The 21,088-nt window shown below is 40.6% G+C and overlaps 1 protein-coding gene across 6 annotated transcripts in view; it reads left to right on the plus strand.

The window, feature by feature from the left end:
• CDCA8 (cell division cycle associated 8) overlaps positions 1–6,396 on the plus strand; it is an 89,098-nt gene extending 82,702 nt beyond the window's left edge. For all 6 annotated transcript variants that reach the window (XM_069223883.1, XM_069223884.1, XM_069223885.1 and 3 more), the window contains one exon: positions 5,644–6,396. In XM_069223883.1, coding sequence (XP_069079984.1) covers positions 5,644–5,688 — 45 coding nt within the window. In that variant the 3' untranslated portion in view covers positions 5,689–6,396. The remainder of the gene's footprint in view (positions 1–5,643) is intronic.
• Positions 6,397–21,088: the final 14,692 nt, after the last annotated feature.

Consider the following 21,088-nt stretch of genomic DNA (forward strand, 5'->3'; position numbering starts at 1 on the left):
AGGACAGCGAACTCCCTGGCAATCCTGGATAGATACGATCATCAGATGTGGTCAGACATATCCCCGTTTATAGACCTCCTGCCTGAGGATAGTAGAGCGGAAGCGCGGAAGATATTGCAGGAAGGTGAGAAGGTCTCTGCTGAGATTATAGACTGCCGTTGATGTCTCATCTATGGGTTTCCGCCAGTTAGCCGGTGCAGCTGTACTAAGGCGTCAGGGGTGGCTGAAGGCTACATCTTTTCGCCCAGAGGTACAACTGAGGATCTTAGACATGCCTTATGATGGTGCACTATTATTCAGTAAGCATGTTAATGATGCCTTGCAGTCCATAAAGGCAGACACGGAAACAGCCAGATCCCTGGGTATGCTACAATTTAAAAGGCAGCCCTTTCGAGGAGGAAGAGGGCTTTATTGTTACAGAGGCGGATCACACCAGTACCGACAATATCCATCCTACCAAGGCCAATTTTGTTCGACCATTGGGCAACAGCAGCCGCATGCTTATCGGCAACCACCATATGCACACTTCCGGCAAACCACAAGAGGGAAATCCTCTTACAAGGACGCGGCGAGAAAACACTGACCTCCATCATTTGCCTGCACCCAACTCCTATTCCAGCACTCTGATAGGGGGCAGAATTTCCAACTTCTTTCATCAGTGGTTTCAGATTACATCAGACAAATAGGTCCTCCATAGTGTCAGCAAGGGACACACACTAGAATTCCATCAACCTCCTCCGAAAGTACCACCAAGAGGACCCCCACCTGCCCATCTAAAAGAACTCCTAGCACCGATTGCCATCTTGATAGACAAGGGAGCAATAGAGATCGTACCAAGAAATCAGAGGGGAACAGGTTTCTATTCTCGCTTCTTCCTCATATGGAAGAAGACAGGCGACTTGCGACCTATTTTAGACCTTCGCTTTCTGAAAAAATTCTTGAAAAAACAATCATTTCGGATGATCAGTCTTAAAGATGTGCTACGCTTACTCAACCAAGGAGATTTCATGGCGTCCTTGGATCTCCAGGATGCATACTTCCCCATCCCTATTCATCCCGGTCACAGGAAATTCTTACGGTTCAAGGTTGAAGGTACCCATTATCAGTTCAGAGTGTTATTTTTTGGCCTCAGATCGGCCCCACGGGTTTTCACTAAGGTCCTGGCACCAGTTGCAGCCTACCTCAGGCAGCTGGGGATTCAGGTGTTCCCGTACTTAGACGACGTGCTAATAAAAGCACGAACAGCGTCCAAAGCGGCCAGATACACAAAGACATGCTTATCCCTCTTCAAGGCGTTGGGTCTAACAGTCAACTACCCAAAGTCTCGCCTAGACCCTTCGCACAACATCACCTTTGTATGAGCTGTTTTGGACAGAGAGCGAGTGAGAGCTTTTGCTTCTCACTACAGACGGAAAAAACTTCAAGATCCAGCGAGCCGTCTCAGCAGAAGAAGGTCCACTTCTGTCCGGACTTACAAGTCTTTTCTCAGGATGCTCTCTTCGTGCATTCTGTTGATAGCAAACTGTCGCCTCCACATGAGAACACTTCAACAACAATTGGACATTCAGTGGAAACAAATAAACTGATCTTTTGACGATATAGTCCAAATAACCTTACAAGCGAGACAAACCTTAAAGTGGTGGAAAAACACCCCTCTCATCTCTGAGGGTCTCTCCTTCCTGAAAGACAAACCAGTACACATTCTAACAACGGATGCGTCTTTGGAGGGATGGGGGCTCACAATTACAGGACCTATCAGTGAGAGGAAGATGGTCCACACAGGAATCAGCTGTCCACATCAACATTTTACTATTAAAAGCAGTTTTCCTGGCGCTCAAGGCCTTCCTCGCCAAGATAAAAGGCTCCTCTACCGATAAGAACCAACAACACGACAGTCATGCATTATCTCAACAAGCGGGGGGTACAAGATCACAGGCTCTGTCTCTGCAGGCACAGGAACTGTGGTATTGGGTCCTTCGTCATCAGATAGCAATCAGAGCATAACATCTCCCAGGGGTTTCCAACACTTTGGCAGATGCCCTAACCAAAACTTGGACCACCTGTCACAAATGGGAGCTCAACCAGGCAATTCTCAACCACCTCTTTCGTCGTTGGGGAAATCCCAGTCTAGATCTGTCTAGAACAAAAAAATGCCAACACTTTGCAAGCTGGCAACCACTGAGAGGGTCAAAGGGGAAAGCGTTTTTGATGAAATGGTCAGGAATCTATGTCTAAGCTTTTCCCCCGCTCCCGCTCATCCCGAGACTTCTTCAGAAGTTGAAGAGAGAACCGTGTCGACTTATGTTGATCGATCCGTGCCAGTTTTGGTTCACAGAGCTTCTACTCCTCTCGGAACAGCCTCACATGTGACTGAGATGAACACCAGACTTGCTAACAATGAATTAGGGACAGGTCCGTCATCCCAACCTGACTTCACTTCGATTATCGGCCTGGCTGCTGAATTCTATGAGTTTGACGGTTTAGATATCCCTTCAGAGGTGCTTTCCTGTGCCAGAGCCCAGTATACGAATAAGACATACAAACTCAATTGGAAGAGATTCTGTATATGGTGCAAAACCTTCAATGTTTATTCTCTAAAGTCTTCTCCAGAGCAGATTCTTCCATACCTTTTACACTTGACGAAGTCAGGTCTCTCCTATTAGTCTATCAAAGTTCATCTAGCTGCCATATCTCGTTTCCGCCGTACGGCAGTATTACCATCTTTATGGTCATCCAGGATAATAAAGCAATTTCTAAAAGGCTTGTTCAGGATGTTACCTACGATTCAGCGCCCTCCTCCTTCCTGGCATCTGAATATTGTGCTGTCCCAATTGATGAGGCATCCATTTGAGCCTATTCGCAAAGCCGACCTGAAATACATCTCTTGGAAGACAACGCTCCTTCTGGCGATTACTTCCGCAAAGAGGGGTAGTGACATTCAAGCATTCAGTTTCATCACCTTTTCTGAAATTTAAATCAGACATGGTCATTCTGAGGACTAACCCAAAATTCATTTCCAAGGTTCCTTCGAACTTTCATTTAAATGAGCCAGTGGTTTTAAAGACTTTCTTCCTGAATTCTCGAACTCAAGCAGAGCGAACATTACATTCCCTAGACCTTATGAGGTGTCTGAAATTCTACATATAGAGGACTAGCAGCTTTCGAAAAGCTGATCAGCTGTTTATTAGCTATGGCCAACTCACTAAAGGGAATGCTGTTTCTAAACAGACCATAGCACAATGGATCTCCTCTGCCATACAGTTCTGTCATCAGCTAGCGGGAAGACCGCTATTAACCAACATCAAGGCGCACTCCACTAGAGCAGTGTCTACGTCAGCAGCTCTCTTCGCAGAGCAGCAACGTGGACTCGCAGCCACACCTTTACTCAACACTACTTCCTGGATGCTGCTGACAGGATGGATGCTGCGGTAGGGCAGTTTTGTGCAATCTATTTACATAAGGTAAGCCAATAGCCTTCTTTACCAACCATCCTCAAATGTTATTATTTTCACACTGATATTTATCTGATATATAGATAAAGTATGAGTATGTTTATGTTTATAGATATTGATAAGGATATCTAACTAGCTATATAAGTTACTATGTATGCATGTATATGCATAGACAAATATATGTTTATATAAAGAAAGGTAAAGAGATGTTTTCTTATAGTTACAGAGCTTAACATCTTCTTGTACTGCTGACAATTTTGATTCAAGCACGTGAATCTATGAAAGATACCCCAATACTAGAGAAGAAAAGTTACTTACCTGTAACTGTGGTTCTCCAGTATTGGTATCTTTCATAGATTCACATGCGAACCACCTTCCTCCCCATGAAAGCTCACCTCTTTCGTCTCTCTCTTGAATTCACTAGTGCTGGAAAATCTGAGAGACTGAGCCTCTGTGCTGAGGGTTCTAAAGGGGTGGTCTCGCCTGATTGGCTGAACTTTGGGCCTTTCCTAATGAAGCTAATAAGCTAGGAAAGTGGATGTATTTGTGCCATTGGCTACAATTCAAAAAAAGAAGTAAGAGAATGTTTTTCTAGTGCTTTCTATGTACCATGGGACTCCCATTTCGATGACTGGGAATGATTCAAGCATGTGAATCTGTGAAAGATACCAATACTGGAGAACCACAGTTACAGGTAAAGTAACTTATGTTCTTTTTTCTCCCTCTTTCCCTCTTAAGCTGTAAGAAACCTTTTTTTGTGATTGTGAGCTTTACAAACATACTTGATTTGAAATTAGCTAGAGGGAAGTTCCAGTGCTGGACATTTGCCAGGCTGCTATGTGGGCGTCCATCCACCCCTTCACTGGGCACTATTTTATCGACTCTCAGTTCTGCAGGGAAAGGCATTTTGGACCCTTGATCCTGCACGACCTCTTGGATTGAAGCCCACTCTTTTGACCCACCACCTTGTGGTGGGGGGAGGCAGGGTTAATGCTCTGGTATCTATTCAAAAGGTGAGGAATCTGCAGTTAGCTGTATCCTTCTGGAAAAGTTAGTTACTTCCAGTACTGCTGTTTCTGGTGGACACTTCATCTAGCCACAGATTCATCACCATTAACCCTCCTTTACGTTCTTGGCAGTGGACTTTTAGTTGTTAATAAGGTTCCATTTTAGAGTCTTCACACTATCACAGTTCTCAATCTGTTACTGACACTGGGCGTCTAAGGAGGTTGACTGGTTGGTAGACTTCAGCAAATAGGTGTGGTGCCTATTTATGGCTCTACACTGTCACTTCTGGAGGCGGGATGAGGCTTGCTTGGATTCAGATAGCACCACTTATGGCAAAGTGAGCAGTTGCTCAAAAGTTTCTGGAGCCTGCCTGGTTCATAGTGGAATTCGAAAATTGATGAATCTGCTGTTGGAGTTTCCACCAGAAATAACATTAATGAAAGTAAGTAACTTGTCATTTGCTTCCAGTTAGTCAATCACACCAATTAATATTTTGCTCACTAAGAAGTCAAGCAACATGATTTCAGTTTTTCTTGGAATGTGACACTTCAGCTGTATGGCCTTGCATATGTATTTGACTACTGCTTTGCATCTGTTCTGAGAAAAAAATAAAATTCCACCGAACTGAAATGTCCCTAACTGGTAACATTGTTTGTTCATTAAGTTATTTGTTTATTCACAAGCCTACCACCCATCTTTTTAGAGTGTACCTGCTGGCAGTCATAAAAAATATAAATGAACTGCATGCATTAACTCCACCTAACTAGAAATTAGTACTTTTGAAAGAACAGCAGTGTTCTAGTGACCACTACTCCTTGGTCAAATCGGTGTTATCAGTCTCTAATCAAAGCAGCATTTATTATTGACTGATCAAATTGGGACTTTGAATGGCTTGGGTAACAAATTCGACACTGTACAGAACTCTTATTTAAATGATAACCTGAAGATATCTATAGTGCAACATAAGAGTGGAAGATATTCCAGGATGCTCCCAGATGGAAACAGCTCATTGTTTAGATTTGTGAATTGTAGGATTACCATGATGAAGATCCTTTGTTCACGGCGAAAAAATATCCTGTTCTTTAATAAACCAGTGTAGTCCCTAGTAGGATACTGTTCTGTTTTCTTTTTAAACTGTCTTGTTATTTTTTTAATATTTTTTTTTTATTTCTATTTATTTTAGAGTCGACTTGCGAACATTGCTGGCAAAATAAAGAATCCAAGTTGAAGACTGTTTTTTAATGTTTTTGTGTCTTGTCCTGTTGCATATGTGACCGATTTTATGTCTTACACATTTAAAGCTAGTTCATTAAATGTGTCATGTTGTACATACAATAGTGCTCGTGTACCAATTATTGGTCTCTATTTTTATAGACCTTTGAGTTTCAAGATGTTCTTTAAGGTTTTATTTAAGGTCACAGATTATTTTTCTTTATTAACTCATGATGGTAACCATATTGGTCATGCCATTACACTGGAACCTTATATGCACCTCGAGCATTAGGCCTAACTTCACTGTCATACTAATTTTATTTTTAAGAGGCACTTAGCGTGTTTCTATAAAAAAGAAGACGTTATGGGTTGGATCACAAGTTTGTATTTTTAATGGTCGAACTGCCTACTAAAAAGATTCTCTGTGGACCCCACAGAACAGGAGAAATTAACTGTAAATAGATCAATGAGAGAGATGATTGGAATTCTTTCTTAATTTGCTCTATTTCATTTTTATTGCAACCAATCTGTGCTACAGCTATGCTGACGATGGTAGGTGTATTGAAATAATGCAGTGGCTCTCCGTATTTTTTGAATACCCTTTTTATTGGTTGGTGTAAATATAAATTCATATAACTTTATATTAGCATAGCTCAGGTATATTAATGCTTCATGAAAATTATTATGTAAAAGTATAAATTGCAAATAAAATCCCTTGCCTTTCTTCTGTAGTATAATGTATTTCTTTTGAAGTTTTGCAATTTGGTAGTGTAACCTGTTTTCTAGCGGCTAAGCATTACTTGATGTTGATTAATTCAGTGGGTTGTCCTCCTACATTGCACTGAAATAGAAATTGAGAATCAAGTTCTCATTTGCTAAAGAAAGTTCTTGACAATGGGGACGTGTGGCACCTTTAGTTTCTTTCTCTCTTGCTCTGAGTTGATGATGCGAGTGCACATAAACAGCTCATTGGATGTTGTAGTGTTCTTTATTGGACTGTATGGTGTTTGCTATTGAAAAGGGCTTCAGTTGAAGACCAGCTTCTGAGCCCTTTGTACCACATATTGTGCCCTTCCCTTGCACTATTAAACTGAAGTACAGAACACGTTTGGAGTTTTTGGCCACTACAAATTTGACAACAAGTTATCTATGGTACTGTGCATCCTATTTTTTTTATTTTTTTATACAGGAATTGTGTTTTAAGTGCCCTGAATGGCTGTTGGTTATAGTTTTGCACTTTTTAAAATCTTTGTATTGCCGATGTGGATTATAGGGATTCGGTAATTGGTGATTTCTCTTTTTTGGTGGTTTAGAGCTTTTAACTGCCTCTGTGAGTGACCACCATCTATTTTCTCCCTGCTTACTGGCACAGGACTTTTTTTCCAGTATTGTATCTTTCATAGATTCACATGCTTGAATCATTCCCCACCATCAAAGTGGCATGATTACCAACGTACCATAATTAACCAGTATGCATCATTATTATAGGCTTTAAGGACAGTGAAGAAATCACTTCAATAGGCTATCTATGTCCTTTATGAAAAAGGACCAAACTTCAGCCAATGAGGTGATAGCCTCTCTTGGGAGTGTTGTAGAGGTTGCTGAGTCCCTCAAATTTTCTACCACACATTGTGTGAAAGAGAGTCTCCCTGAGATCTGCTCAGTTTCTTCAGGCATTACTTGTTTTTGATCATTCCAAATATGTTTCCTGTTTCATTTCTCTGACCTTAATATGTCAGAACAACAGAAAAAAGGAGAGGTTAGACTCTGAAGACGCTAGGAGTGTATCTACTACCTTCATCCTGTTCACAAGGAAAAGGACTGCAAAATTTGTCTAAACTTTTCCTCTAAAACTGTCACGGATCTAGAGGGGAGGCTACAGTTGTGGTTACAGAAAGTTAAATCTGTCATTTATAATGAGGAGGACAGTGAGGAGTCTTATCACTTCACAGGACAGGTCAAAAGGGAGAGGTTGCACCAAGGATCACAGAAAAGCCATAAAAGACACCGTGAGTCTTCAGAAGGCACTTCTCATAGAGAGAAAAAGGGAAAAAAAAACCTCCTCAGAGGCAAGATCAGAGCCTACAACTCCCTACTCAGCCCTGGCATTACACCTGGGAAGTCCCCTCAGAACCAGTCATGAGGAAACACAAACTGACAATGAGCTTTCAGCAACAAAACCACAGTCAAAATCATCGTTGACGACCACAATCATGTCAACTACTACTGCATCGTCTAAGATAGCTTTGCTGACGACAGCTTTGTTAATGGCCTTGTCGATGGCAGCCTCGCTTACAACGGCCTTGTTGATGACAGCCTCATCAACTACAGACCACCTCGTTGATGACAACACCCCCTTCTACAATGCCAGCATCATAGACTACGACCTAGTTGACGATGTCTGCCCAGCCAACGTTGAAAACACAAACGATGACGAAAACATCATATTTGTCAAAAAAACCCTAGAAAACCACATAGTCCATCAGAACTTAATTTCAAGAATGAACGGGACAAATGGGAGCATGTCTATGACAGGCAGCAATATATGGAAAGGAAATATGGGGAGCAATTTCACCACTTTGCTCTGCCTCCAAATCCGAACGGCATGGTTCAGGTCCCTGTGGCTCTCATACAAGACCTACGTGGCATGTTAGAGGATTTCTAAAGTGCTTTCCTGAGCCTGCAAGGTCAACATCATCTCTGATACATCAGCCACCTCTAATGCTCCTGCCTCTCCAAGAATTACCCAGGTTTCAAATATTGCCATGCTTCCTTGGAACGACCCATCCTTGGATGATGATAAACCGGACAACTGGTGAATTCCCCTCGGATGATATTGGTTGTTTCCTTACCCTTATGGAACAAGACCCACATGCTTTCAATAACAATCAAGCAGTCAGACTGTTTCTTTATAATTTTGAAGAGAAAGGCTGTGAGAGCTGCTCCAATTGTTTATTATATAAGAGAGGAAGAAATTACAATCATGAAAAACCCTGTTGCGATCACAGCAGTCCTACCAACCATTGATAAGAAGTACAAAGGGCTTGAAGATTCACCACCATCTATGGTTAACACCCATAACCAGACTCTGTCAACACACAGGCAGCTCACCATTGTTCAAAGAGCCCTTTCACACTAATCTCAACCCCGCCGGCCACGGAAAACAGATGCCTCAATGAAAGTGGGAAGAGGTTCTCAACTATGTTCAGTACTACAGTATGGACAGCCATATACATTGAATTTCTACTGGATTACAAAAGGTTAGAAGCAGAAGCAAAAGTAAAAAAAAGGATTTTGCTGGAAGGAGAAAGGTTTTCATTAGAAATCATAAATTGCGCTATGGGTATATCTTCAATGGCATTTGGACAACTCGCAGGATCAGCGGTCTTTAACGCCAGGGTCGGTTGCAGGGCACAACATATACACCTGAGGTGCAAACAAAAATGTTAGATATGCAATACAGTGTGACACTCCGTTTGGCAAGCATGTCGACTACGCTGTCTTTCCGGTCCAGGGAGGAACTGGCTTGGCAGTAGTTCGGGCTGGACTGTTCCCATGGGGCGCAGGGTCAAGACTTATTTGTATATGACTGGGTCCAAACTGGAATGGCACGACGAGCAAAAAACAAAAAAAAAACGATAGATTAAACCACGATCTGTGCCTAGTGGTGAACATTTGATGTGTTCAGCATTCCTTCCATCTGTTTATTTATTTTTTGGAAGCAATCAAGGCAGACACTGATACCGCAAGATCTTTGGACATATTTATGATTTCGGGAAACACCTTATAGAGGGGCTGGTGGAAGAGGCACTTATTGGTATCGCGGAGGATACCAGAGGTATCAGACCTCTCAGCAGCCCTTTGGGCTAGCTTACCAGTACCAACGAAATAGGACACCACCAGCGGCAGCCTGCTCCAAGCAACCACGAAGGAGAAGGCAGGCAACGCAAGCAAGAGACACTGATAGAATAAAGTGACAGCAATGTAGTGCCGGTTGCGTCCCGTACAATACACCATCCTGTGGGAACAAAAATTCTCTCATCAATGGACCAAAAAAACAATGGATTAAACCAGAGTTTGTGACTGTCTACCATCCTTCTTTGTTTTTTTTTTTTTTTTTTTTTTTTTGCATTTGTCGCCCTAAGTGGAAAGGGTATGCCCAGACGTGGGTCCCATGCTCACTGTGCCACCGGATTCAAGCTAGCCTGGTTGATGAGGGGTGATACCCTGAAACCGGTCCCACGATACTTGTTTCCAGTCGAGGGAGGACCTGGCCTGGCAGTTCAGGCTGAACGGTTTCCATGAGGCCTGCTTGGTAAAATAAAAAAAATGGGTTTTATAACTGTTCCAAATGTAAAGCTTGTAAAAATTGGGAAAACATTAAATCGCTGTGATGGGAAGAAAAACAGTTCATAAGATCAGGGACTATATACATGCAAGAGTGAATTTGTAATATACATTTTAAGATGTAGAATATATGTAAGAAGCACCAAGTTACAAGTTCACAAACGTATTTTACATCATTTAGGAGCCATCCAAAATTAAGATGATACTTACCCGGTCGCACCCCACATCAACGAAACACATGGTGGCAAGGTGGATGATTTAAAATATAGTGTGATAGATGGAATACCCAAAGATATCAGAGGAGGAGATAGAGAAAAGAAGTTGAGGACACGAGTTGAGATAAATAATAGCCCTTGATACGAAAGAACCGAATGGACTTAATAGTAGCGAAGTACTTTATAAACACTTACAATGATATCAATATGCTACAATAACTTTGGATGTGGTAAGAAGAAGGTGTGAAAATAATGTGTTGAAATTGAGTTAAATATTCAATTGGTAAATACTTATTTTATGCTTTCAAGAAACAAACAGTTTAGCAGTAGGATACATGAATATACATGTGTGTTATATCTGTGGAGAGGCTACATGACATAAAATGAAAAGAGAAATCAGAGTTACCATTGATAGCCAGGAAGCCTAATATATACAAATACTTTTCACAGATGTGTTAAAGCAAACATGAATTTAGAATGCATATTCAAAATTTAAAATTGTACAGTTAGGACATCTATTATTGGCGTTATATTTGGGATATCTCTTACAAATCAAGTCTATTTGAAATGGAGATTGATAGTATGTATGATCTTTATATTCTAATTAAGAATTTTCTATTGCACCATGCTTGTGTATGTGTTTGTATGAGTGGAATGTATTGCAATGTAGTAAATATAGGATAACAATAGGGTCAGCTGTGTGGCTATCAACATCATTATGTCCTTTGTTTGGGCTTTATCGCGAATCATGTTTCTTGCTAAAGTGATGAAAAATATCGTAAATAATATGAGAGATTCATCCAGGCAATTTAGAAATTGATAGAATGTGATATTTGATTGTGGGAAATATGGGTCTTTTTCTGTGTTTGTGTGTTGTTTTGCTAAAGCGTTCATGTGATATAAAAAGAAACAAAATATGGCGACTATCAGAGGCAGAAATGCCGAAACGCGTTCCTGTATGTCAATTTTTTAAAATATTTTCCCCGCATTTGGAGTGCTGTGCTTCCGATCGAAGGAAGAAAGTGTGGATATTAAGGCACGGTGGCGCAAGTCATTTGTTCGGCACCACCGGCGATTAGGTGCAGGAAGGTCACGCCGAAATCAAGTGTCTGATATATATATACATATATATATATATATATATATATATATATATATATAAAAAATATTCACCGCACTCCAGGAGGTTTTTGAAGACTCTATTTTATTATTCCAGCAACCACCAACGCGTTTTGACTTTTAACAAGTCTTGCTCACGGAATTCAATACTTACTTTTGTAAGTTGAAGCAAAATGATTGTGGGCTTCAATTTACCTACGACATCAATGCAACAGAAATTAACTTTTCGGACATTAAAGTCTATGTGGAAAACAATCAGCTAAATACAACTATGTATGGGAAAGAAACTGCTACAAACAGTATCTTACATGGAACCAGTTTCCATCCAAAACCATTACGTAAAAGTATTCCCTTTGGAGAATTTTTAAGAATGAGAAGGAATTGTTCGGATGATAAAGAAATGGAGAAACAGTTTCAAAATGTAAAACGATTTCTCCGAAGACGATATTGCAAATCACATATTGAATTAGGACTGCAAAAAGCACGAAGTAAGAATCGTCAACAATTGTTGATTGATGAACCAAAAACAACTTGAGAAGTGGAGAATAAAGCCCCGCTTTTAATATTAACTTACAGTAAAGAAAGTAAAAAGACTGAAAGCATTTTTAAGAAACATTGGAGAATCCTAAAAAATGATTAAGACATAGCACCTATGATTGGAGACAAACCACAAGTTAAATACAGAAGATCACGTGCAATTAAAGATATACTGATAGTCATTTTTCAATACAACCAAAGAAAAACTGGATGCATGAAAATTCAATGGGTTTTTATAAATGTAACAATTTCAAAGCGTGTTGGATTGCCCACAATTTCAAAACCTTAAAGAAATACAAGGGAAAGAATGTTACCATTTCACAAAGAAAAACATGGAATAGCCAATTTGTTGTTTATCTTATTGTGAATGTGGATTATAATATAAAGGCAGCACAATTTACCCATTAAAGAAAAGGATTTTAGAACATATAAGGGCAATACAACACAAAGACCTTAGCTATGCAATAGCGAGACATCTTAATGGAAATCATATATCTGATTGGAAAAGTTTGAATTTTTTTTTGCCTAAGCTCAGATCAAAAGAAATGAACGTGGTGGAGACAGAACTCTCAAATTACGACAGCTGGAGAGTAAATACCTCATCCAATTACAAACAAAAGTTCCATTTGGGTTAAATATGGATGAGGAGCTTCATGTACATTTATAAGTGACATATGAATCAAAAGTGAAATAGGCTTAGAGTACCTTGGGTATCTATATTGAAATAACAATACTTAATTGGAACTCTTTCCTTTCTCCCTTGTTTCTTTCTCTTTATTCTAGATTATATTCATTATCGTATAGAAATGAAGAGAAAATGAGGAAAGCAAAATTTGGGAAAATTGCAAATATGTGGAAAATAATAGATGCAATAACATAGTTATACATGACACTTAGCAGATAGGATTTGAAAATTGCATTAGTATTCCATATTTACCATTTAATTAGATGCTGATATTAATATAGCTACAGTCATATGAGCTTTGCGATATTAGTAAATGATAATCTGATTTTCAAAATGAATAACAGGAGTTGATTTATAATGCATTACAGGGGTTAAAATATTCGTTAGTGAATAGAAATTGCCACACGTTTTATTATAAATGATTATTTTTAGTATTTGTATATAGTAATTACAAGGTCCAGAATGCCACATAATGGCCATCATAAACCTACATTATGTAAGGCAAAAAGGGAAAAAGGACTCACTAGCCGTGAGTAAGACTTGTTAGAAGTCGAAACGCATTGGTGGTTTGCTGGAATAGTAAAATAGTCTTCAAAAACCTCCTGGGGTGCGGTGAATATTTTTGATTTTTATGTAAACCAAGGATGGTCTCCTTCGTCACCTGCAGTTGAGTGCGCGCAACAAGCAATTTTTTTCAGACTGCTTTGGATTTTTTATATATATATATATATATATATATTTACGCACAATAGAGAGATTCCTTAGCTTGTGGGCTATTACACCTTCATTTGAGGGTATAGAGTTGTTCCCTGTGCAGATTATGAGATCAGGAACTTATACTAGTGTCCCTTATAGGGTACTTATAATATTAACTGCTCCTTGGGAGTGTCAGTATATGGTTTAACTTCTGCTCAAAGAGGTTTTTTTATAAGGGTTATACAGCACTGAGTGTCTTTAGTAAGTCCTTCTTGTAGTGTCAAACAAGGTAGCTGTTGATCTACACTATTTGGTATGTACGTTCTAATTTTACCTTTGATATGGTAGTATCAGTTTTCTACTTTTGGTATATTGGATACATTAGAAGCCAGAAGGTATCATCTTGGGTATTTAAGACTACCCTTGTTTTGGTCCTAAAGGTTTTATGTCACATAGCCGTCACAGTTTGATTTTCTGCACTTTATTGTAGACGTTTGTATGGAGTCGACATGTTTTTTGAACATTATTCTTTCTTCTTCCTGACTTATGCCATGTTATTAATTAGTATTATGACTCTTTAGGAGTTGCTCAGAGCTTTGGCGTTTGCATTCAAGACTTCTTTCTTTTTGGAAGTGTTTTACCCTCTTCTGGGGTAATTTTTCATCTCTATGAAGATATTTATATATGTTGTGATTGAGGAGGTTAGGTGTTAATGACTCATCTAGGTACATCTGTTTTCATCGTTACCTGACTATTTGTTGTAGGATGGGTTCACACTTTGAAAAGTGTTGTCCTAACATGGAATATACAAAATTGGACGGATTTTTTTAAAAATTTCAGAATCTTGTAAATTGTCTGCTTTTGCGTCATTGACACCTTTTAAGATTCATATGTAGATGAGTGTTATTCATTTTAAATCACATACTCACCTTGGTTTCTGCCACACTACCATGGTCCTTTTTTTTATACTTGCTGTTTTCTTCAGTATATACACATATATGTGTGTGTATATATATATATATATATATATATATATATATATATATATATATTTCTAAAGCAAACTGGTCATGAAAAACAGCGCGCTCTTGCTGCTGATACAGTCGTGGGGATATGACCAGTATCCCCAAATAAATTGCAACAGCAAAGTCACCAAAATGTGTAAGAAAATGTTGGGGGATCCATGCAAGCCACACCTCCCTGGACTCCACCGGGTATCTAGTGTTAAAAAATGCCTGGGTTTGGTAGGTTTCACTAGATGACCGCCACACCTGGGACAAAAAACGCAGGTGCCCCCCTTTGCAAACACAGGTGCCCCTACCCTCTGCAAACACCAGTAGTTTTGTAATAGATCATTTTGATGTGTCCACGTCCCTCTTTGATTTTCCAAACATTCAAATTGTGAAAAGAAACACCCTTAGGTTATGCTAAAAGAGACCCCTCACCCACCGACCTTGTTGGTGGCATGCTTCATCATTGAGGGTCCCACCCAAGACACCTAACATGTCATGGGTGTGCTTCAACACCTGATTACAGCACAGCAGGTTTTTTCATTTTTTTTATTTACCACACATACTGGTTGGATTTGGCACGAGGATGAGTGATGGTTCAATAAATCACATTTTATTAACAAGAGATTTCACAAAAAAATGAAATGCACTGTTAGTAACTGAAAGGTCAAAAAACAGAACCAATGACTCGCAGCTCGTGAGCAGTAAAGCCACACCAAGGCACCAACTGCTTTACAGTCCATTCACACACCTTTCATACATGACATGCACAAGACCTTTAAAGCTGTGGGCCCAGCACAGTACAACACTTGCATCAACAGACAGTGCTATTCAAGGGCCCATCACTTTCATATGCCCACATGCCTGAAACAGCAATCACACCAGCTGATGGGAGTCTGTGGACTGGCGTTTGGCTAACAGTGTGTTGTAGTGGCCAAGCTCAAGTCACTATTTACACTGCCAGCCAAGTGCCACTCCACGCACACCTCCAGCCAAGCGCGCCTCCATGCACAGCGCCAGCCAAGCCACCACTTTTTTTTTTAAACAACAAAGAAACCACTAACTAATTATAAATAAGTGTAAACTACAAACACAAAAGCTCTAACTAAATACATAGTAGTAATGCCAAGCGTGAAACTGAACATATGAAAATATAAAACAGGCATTTTACGCTCACCGTAGTTCCAAAAAATTCGTTGGGGGTGGTAACTTCTGAAACAGGAAGCCCACACAGCCCTCCGGATACCTCTTCAGGCACAGAAAAGTGGCGATCATTCAGTCTAGCCACATCCTCCACCACTGCTTCTCTAGGAACTCATGCCTGTTCCACCACAATAAGGCTCTCTATCACTATCTCCTGAAATTTAACAACTTTTATCCTTGACTCAGGGGAACAATGCTTGAACACAATAAAAGCATTAAAAGTTGGTAAATGAAACAAATGTATTGCCAACTTTCTATACCAAACGTAAGACTTATGAACAGCAGTGTAAGGTTCCAGCCTCTGATCTACTCTGTCAACACCAACCATGTGCTTATTGTGGTTCAAAATGCACGCAGGTTTGCACACTTTGGCAACCTGACCCCAAGCAGTCACAGGGGAATTACTCTCATCATGGATGGTACGTATCATGTAGACATTCCTCCTGTCTGCAATGTTTACAGCTAGCATTCCACAAGGCACTGCACTGTCCCTTCTCAATGTTTTTTTTCTTTAACAGACAAGCTCCCTTGGGTAGCATTTCTGGTTAGAGCTGATTGTGCCACAAGTAACAGTGTCCACTCTGAACAATTCCCTGAACAACTGCACTCCAGTGTACAAATGGTGACCTTTGTTAAACAGTCTACCAAGTTCCAACACAATTTTCTCACTAACTCCAAAACTGGGTGGAAAACTAGAGGGGTCAATAATGGAACCCCTACCAGTGAAGACCTGAAAATTATAAACATATCCTGTACTACTTTCAGACAGCATATACATCTTAATTCCATACTGTGCCATACTGCTTAAAAACCAAACTTCCCTTGAACAGGACCAAAGACACATCTACATATATTTTTTTTTCCTGGAACATAGTCAAACCCAAGAACTATTTAATCTCTTCCATATTTGTGGGAATCTACAGGGGTAGGTCTAGACTGGGACCTAAGTCTGGCAGCGTTGTCCCTCAAATACTGGTCCGCATACAAATTAGTCTTCTCAACAATCTCTTCCAAAGATACGTCGTCCATAAACAACTGAAAGAAATTGACAGTCTTAAAGTTTTCTTTATTCACTCTGTACCCTGGGAGACCAATAAAGGTAGGCAACTCTGGCTGCTCCATGTTTGGGGCAACCCAGAGTTCAGGTCTTGTAATGGGAAACCTTTCAGCCCCAGGCTGCTGCACTATTAGTACATCAGTGTCCTTCTCTAAAATAGGCCCTTGATCTGCACTGAGAGTGGCTTCCTCATCAGAAGATTCCTCTTGGACATAAAATTCACTGCCAGAATCTCTCATTTCCTCCTCTGTCTCAGATGCAGAGACAGTCATAATCATGATCAGAAGATGACTCAAAAAGCATACCAACAACCTGCTGAGCGGTCACCCTGCAGCTAGCCATGACCCTTTCTACGAAAAGTAACTTGACAAATGTGCTAGCAACAACCAGCACTGTCTAAAATAAGTAATAAACCAAGAATGGCTTTATCACAAAGAGTTTTGTACTGAAAATCTATACCACTCACTTGCCTGAAAAGGCTAGACTCACCAGCAACTACTCAGCACAGACACAACAATCACCAATGATATCCCATTAAAAAGAAAGGAATATTAGACATAAGACAACACAAATATCATCATGTACAAATCTAAGGACAATTTCACACAATCCTGCATTTAGTACAAACTTACAAAAACTTACCTAAAACATGCAACTATGCAAAATGTAGGTCAACTACTGCCAAAACCACAAGGAGTCACAGCAAAGGAAGCAAAATCTCTCAACTAGAAGTAAAAGGAGAAATAAACTGTTATAATCACAAATGTAAATACTTTGCCAGTTGACAAACACCCCGCCACCAAACACTTAGAAATTTCCCCTGGTGTCTAGTGGTCCCCCCCCCCTCTGACCAGATGGGCCTAAAAAACTAGGAAGTTCTGCCTTCCTGGGGAGCAACCCTTGCCCAAGGGGACCCCCCCTCCCCCCCAACAAAAAACACACACGTGATCCCTGGTGCCTAAGTAGTTTGGGGACAGATGGGCCTAAAACAAAATAGGCTTATCTACCCCCGGGGGCAGGGGGGCAGAAATAGCCAACAGTTCTGTGCCTCCTTTTGGGGGGGGGGGGGCAACCCTTGCTCAAGGAGTGTCGCCAACAAACAAAACACAGATCACTGGCACCTAATGGATTTTGCGCCCCCTCCCCGGCCAGATCAGCTGAAAACAATGGCAATCGGGCACTGGTAGGTAAACATTCAAAAAAATCTTGCCCCCAGGGCAGCAAGCCTTCCCCAAGGGTTTGCTGCGCTAAAACTTAATTTTAACTTCAGCAATGTTGTCTAGTGGGGTTCTATCAGGTGAAAAAATGCCCAATCGAGCCCCCGGGGCCAAAGCACTTATTGAATATTGCCCCCCCCCCCCCCAGAAGGACATAACTGAAAGGCATCCTCTCTCAAACACGTTGGAAGCAAATGGCTTCCAGGGCGTCCCCGCAGCATTTGATGACGTCGGCGCACTGTGAGCGTGCCAATGTCATCAAATTGCCCGGGGGGGTGGGTCTGGATGGAAGGGGAAGTGATTCCCCTTCCATCCCTGCCCGGGGAAGGGGGGTGGGAGGCCCACTGGGGAGCACTAGCGCTCCTTCCATGGGCCAGTTGAAGGACTAGCTGGGCTTGTCTTTAGCACATGGCAACCGAGGGCGAGACCAGCTCGTCCCAGGCACCCGAGGGATTAAAGAGGTCAATTGCATGTTTTCTCCGCAAGAGATGAACATTCTGTGTGTGTCTTGTAGTGTGAGTCTGGTTAGGGTATACCTTTATGTGGTAAGGGATATTGCTCAATAGCATGCTATGCTGCTCTGTGCTCCAACAGGGTAGAACATGCAGTTTCGGTCTACATATAAGAAGAAAAATGATTTTTCTTCTCTGCTTCGTTTGGGAATATTGACCCATAGTCATGGGTAGTATTTCTTACTCATGTTTTCTTTGCCTTTATGATTTTATTGCAGTGATCCTTTCTACAGTATTAATGGGGTGTTTGTGCGTGGCTTTGCATCCCTTTAAAGGAGCAAGTAGCTTAATATTCATTTTGTTAGTTCACCTCTAACACCGATTTGTCATATTAAGATGAATTCTTTTTTCTCCATTTTTTTAATGTATATGACACATCATCCATGCTTCCTCCCACAAGTCTTATGTCGTGAAAGAGTTTAGGGCTCAATTACATTATCATTAATGCCCAGTCTTTTTTTAATTGTTCTAGACCAGTTTTGTTCTAGGGACAGATTTGTAATGGTATCAATCATGGGTGATGTTATCTCCATGCTCTTACCTTATTTATCACTTTTTCTTACTGTGCACCTGTGCACAGTTCTTTTAGTTAAGAGTATGTGTTTCCTCATAGGTATTCTTATGAATACACAGTCTACTTCTCTTCTATTAGACTGATTTTCTTCTGGTTAGAGACTCTTAATATTGTTTGGTCACTTCATACACAAATTTGACATTCTAAAGTGGAAGAGCTTTTCCTATGTTTTTCATGTCTTATGGTTTTATTTACCTGTGGGTCCTTTCACAGGTATTGATGTTGTAGAGTATATGATTACTCACCTTAATTATTATGATTGTCTGGTGTTTTTCACTTGTTCTGACTAGTTTTGTGATATTTAGAGACAATTTTTGTTTTTTTAAGGTCTCAGTTTACCATCCCTCCTCTGGGTTACTATGCCTTTGGTATCTGATTTTAAAGTAAGGAATCTGCGGCTAGATGTCTCTATCAGATAAACATGTTACTTACCTTCAGTAGCGCATTATCTGGTTGGAACAGGATCTAGCAACAGATTCCTTAATGACCCTCCCATTCTCCCCGCTCTCCAAAGTGAGTCCTCTTTGGTCTCAGAGATTTTATTCTGGAAATCTTCACCTTCAATTAAGAATTTGGTGATTATTTGACACTGGTGTCTTTTGTTGTAGCACACTGTTTCAATTCTATGTGTGGCTTCACGTTTTGAGCGTGGAAAATAGTCCTATGGACTCCACTAATGTCACATACGGTGGACGACATTGATACGGAGTTGCGCAACGCCTTTATCCGATGCCTAGACGTGCTATGGGAATTTTTTTTCCAGATCCAGGCTCGCGTCTGGGGAAGATTCTAAAGTAAGGAATCTGCGGCTAGATCCTGTCCCTTCCAGGTAATGCAATACCAAAGATAAGTAACTTGTTCTTCAGTTTGTGTGATCAAATTGGGCATGATGTCCTCAGCAATCAGTCTGATCCCTCTTGCACGCATGGAATGCCTTTTGGACTTTATGATCATATGGTCCATGATGTATGGCTACGCGTACCCGATACCTTCTCAGCAAGATGAAAGTGGAGCAGTGTTGCCTCATCCTAATAGCACCCAGGTGGCCCAGGCAGCATTGGTTCATGGAACTTCTGCTAATATCGGAATCCAACCACATTCACCTACAAACATCCCAAGCACTTTTGCAGATGAACCAAGGTCAAGTCCTTCATCCAGACCCGTCTTTTTTCCACTTATGCTCATGGCTCCTAAATTCCATGAATTCAAAGATCTGAATATTCCTCAGGACTGCATGGATAGTCTCTCAAAGGCAAGGGCGGAAGTCATGATAAAAACATGTAAACTGAAATGGAAACCTTTCTGCCTGTGGTCTCAGAAATCATACCTACATCTTCTACAAGCATCACCTGAGCAAAAATCTACCCTGTCTTCTCTTGCTAGTTGTCAGGGTTGGTGCATGCGTCTGTTAAGGTACATCTTGCAGCAATATCAAGAAATAGATGCTCATCACATTATTTCTCTTTGTGGGCACACAGCATCATCAAACAGTTCATGACTGAATTGTTTAGAGTTTTTCCTCCAGTAAGGGCTCCTTCTTGGACTGGCTCTATATAGCTCTATCTCAACTCATGAAGAGTCCATTCAACCCCATACATAGAGCAGACCTCAAATTTCTCACATGAAGGTCGCATTGTTACTAGTGTTCACTTCAACCAAGAGGGGAAGTGGGATACAGGCTTTCATAGCTCAAGAACCCTTCTTGTGCTTCACACACAATTTGGTAATTTTCAGAACCAATCCAAAATTCATTTCCATGGTCCCTTCAGATTTTCACCTAAATGAACCTATAATATTGCAAATTTTATTCACGAATTCAACATCGCCAGCTGAAAAATTCTGCTTACATTGCACTAAAAAATAATATATATATATATTTGCATGTGAATGTTATGTATATAATTTATAACCGCCATCTGCACAAATACCCTAACTGCTTCCTATTCCTGATTCAAGCATGTGAATCTTCGAAAGATCCAATACTGCAGAAGAAAATGAGTTACTTACCTGTAACTGTAGTTCTCCAGTATTGGCATCTTTCATAGGTTCACACATGACTCACCCTCCTCCCCTGAGAGGCTCCCCTTATAGCTTGGGATTATTATTATTCCCACTTTTGCTTGAAAATCTGAGGGACTCTGCCTCTAGAGGATGCTGTCACCTGATTGGCTGAGGTTTAGTCCTCTTTCTAATGGACATAGATAAGCTACTAAAGTGATGGTTCATTGCCATTGTAGCCTATAA

This window comes from Pleurodeles waltl, chromosome 3_1 (genome assembly GCF_031143425.1).
Source record: "Pleurodeles waltl isolate 20211129_DDA chromosome 3_1, aPleWal1.hap1.20221129, whole genome shotgun sequence".
Taxonomy (NCBI): domain Eukaryota; kingdom Metazoa; phylum Chordata; class Amphibia; order Caudata; family Salamandridae; genus Pleurodeles; species Pleurodeles waltl.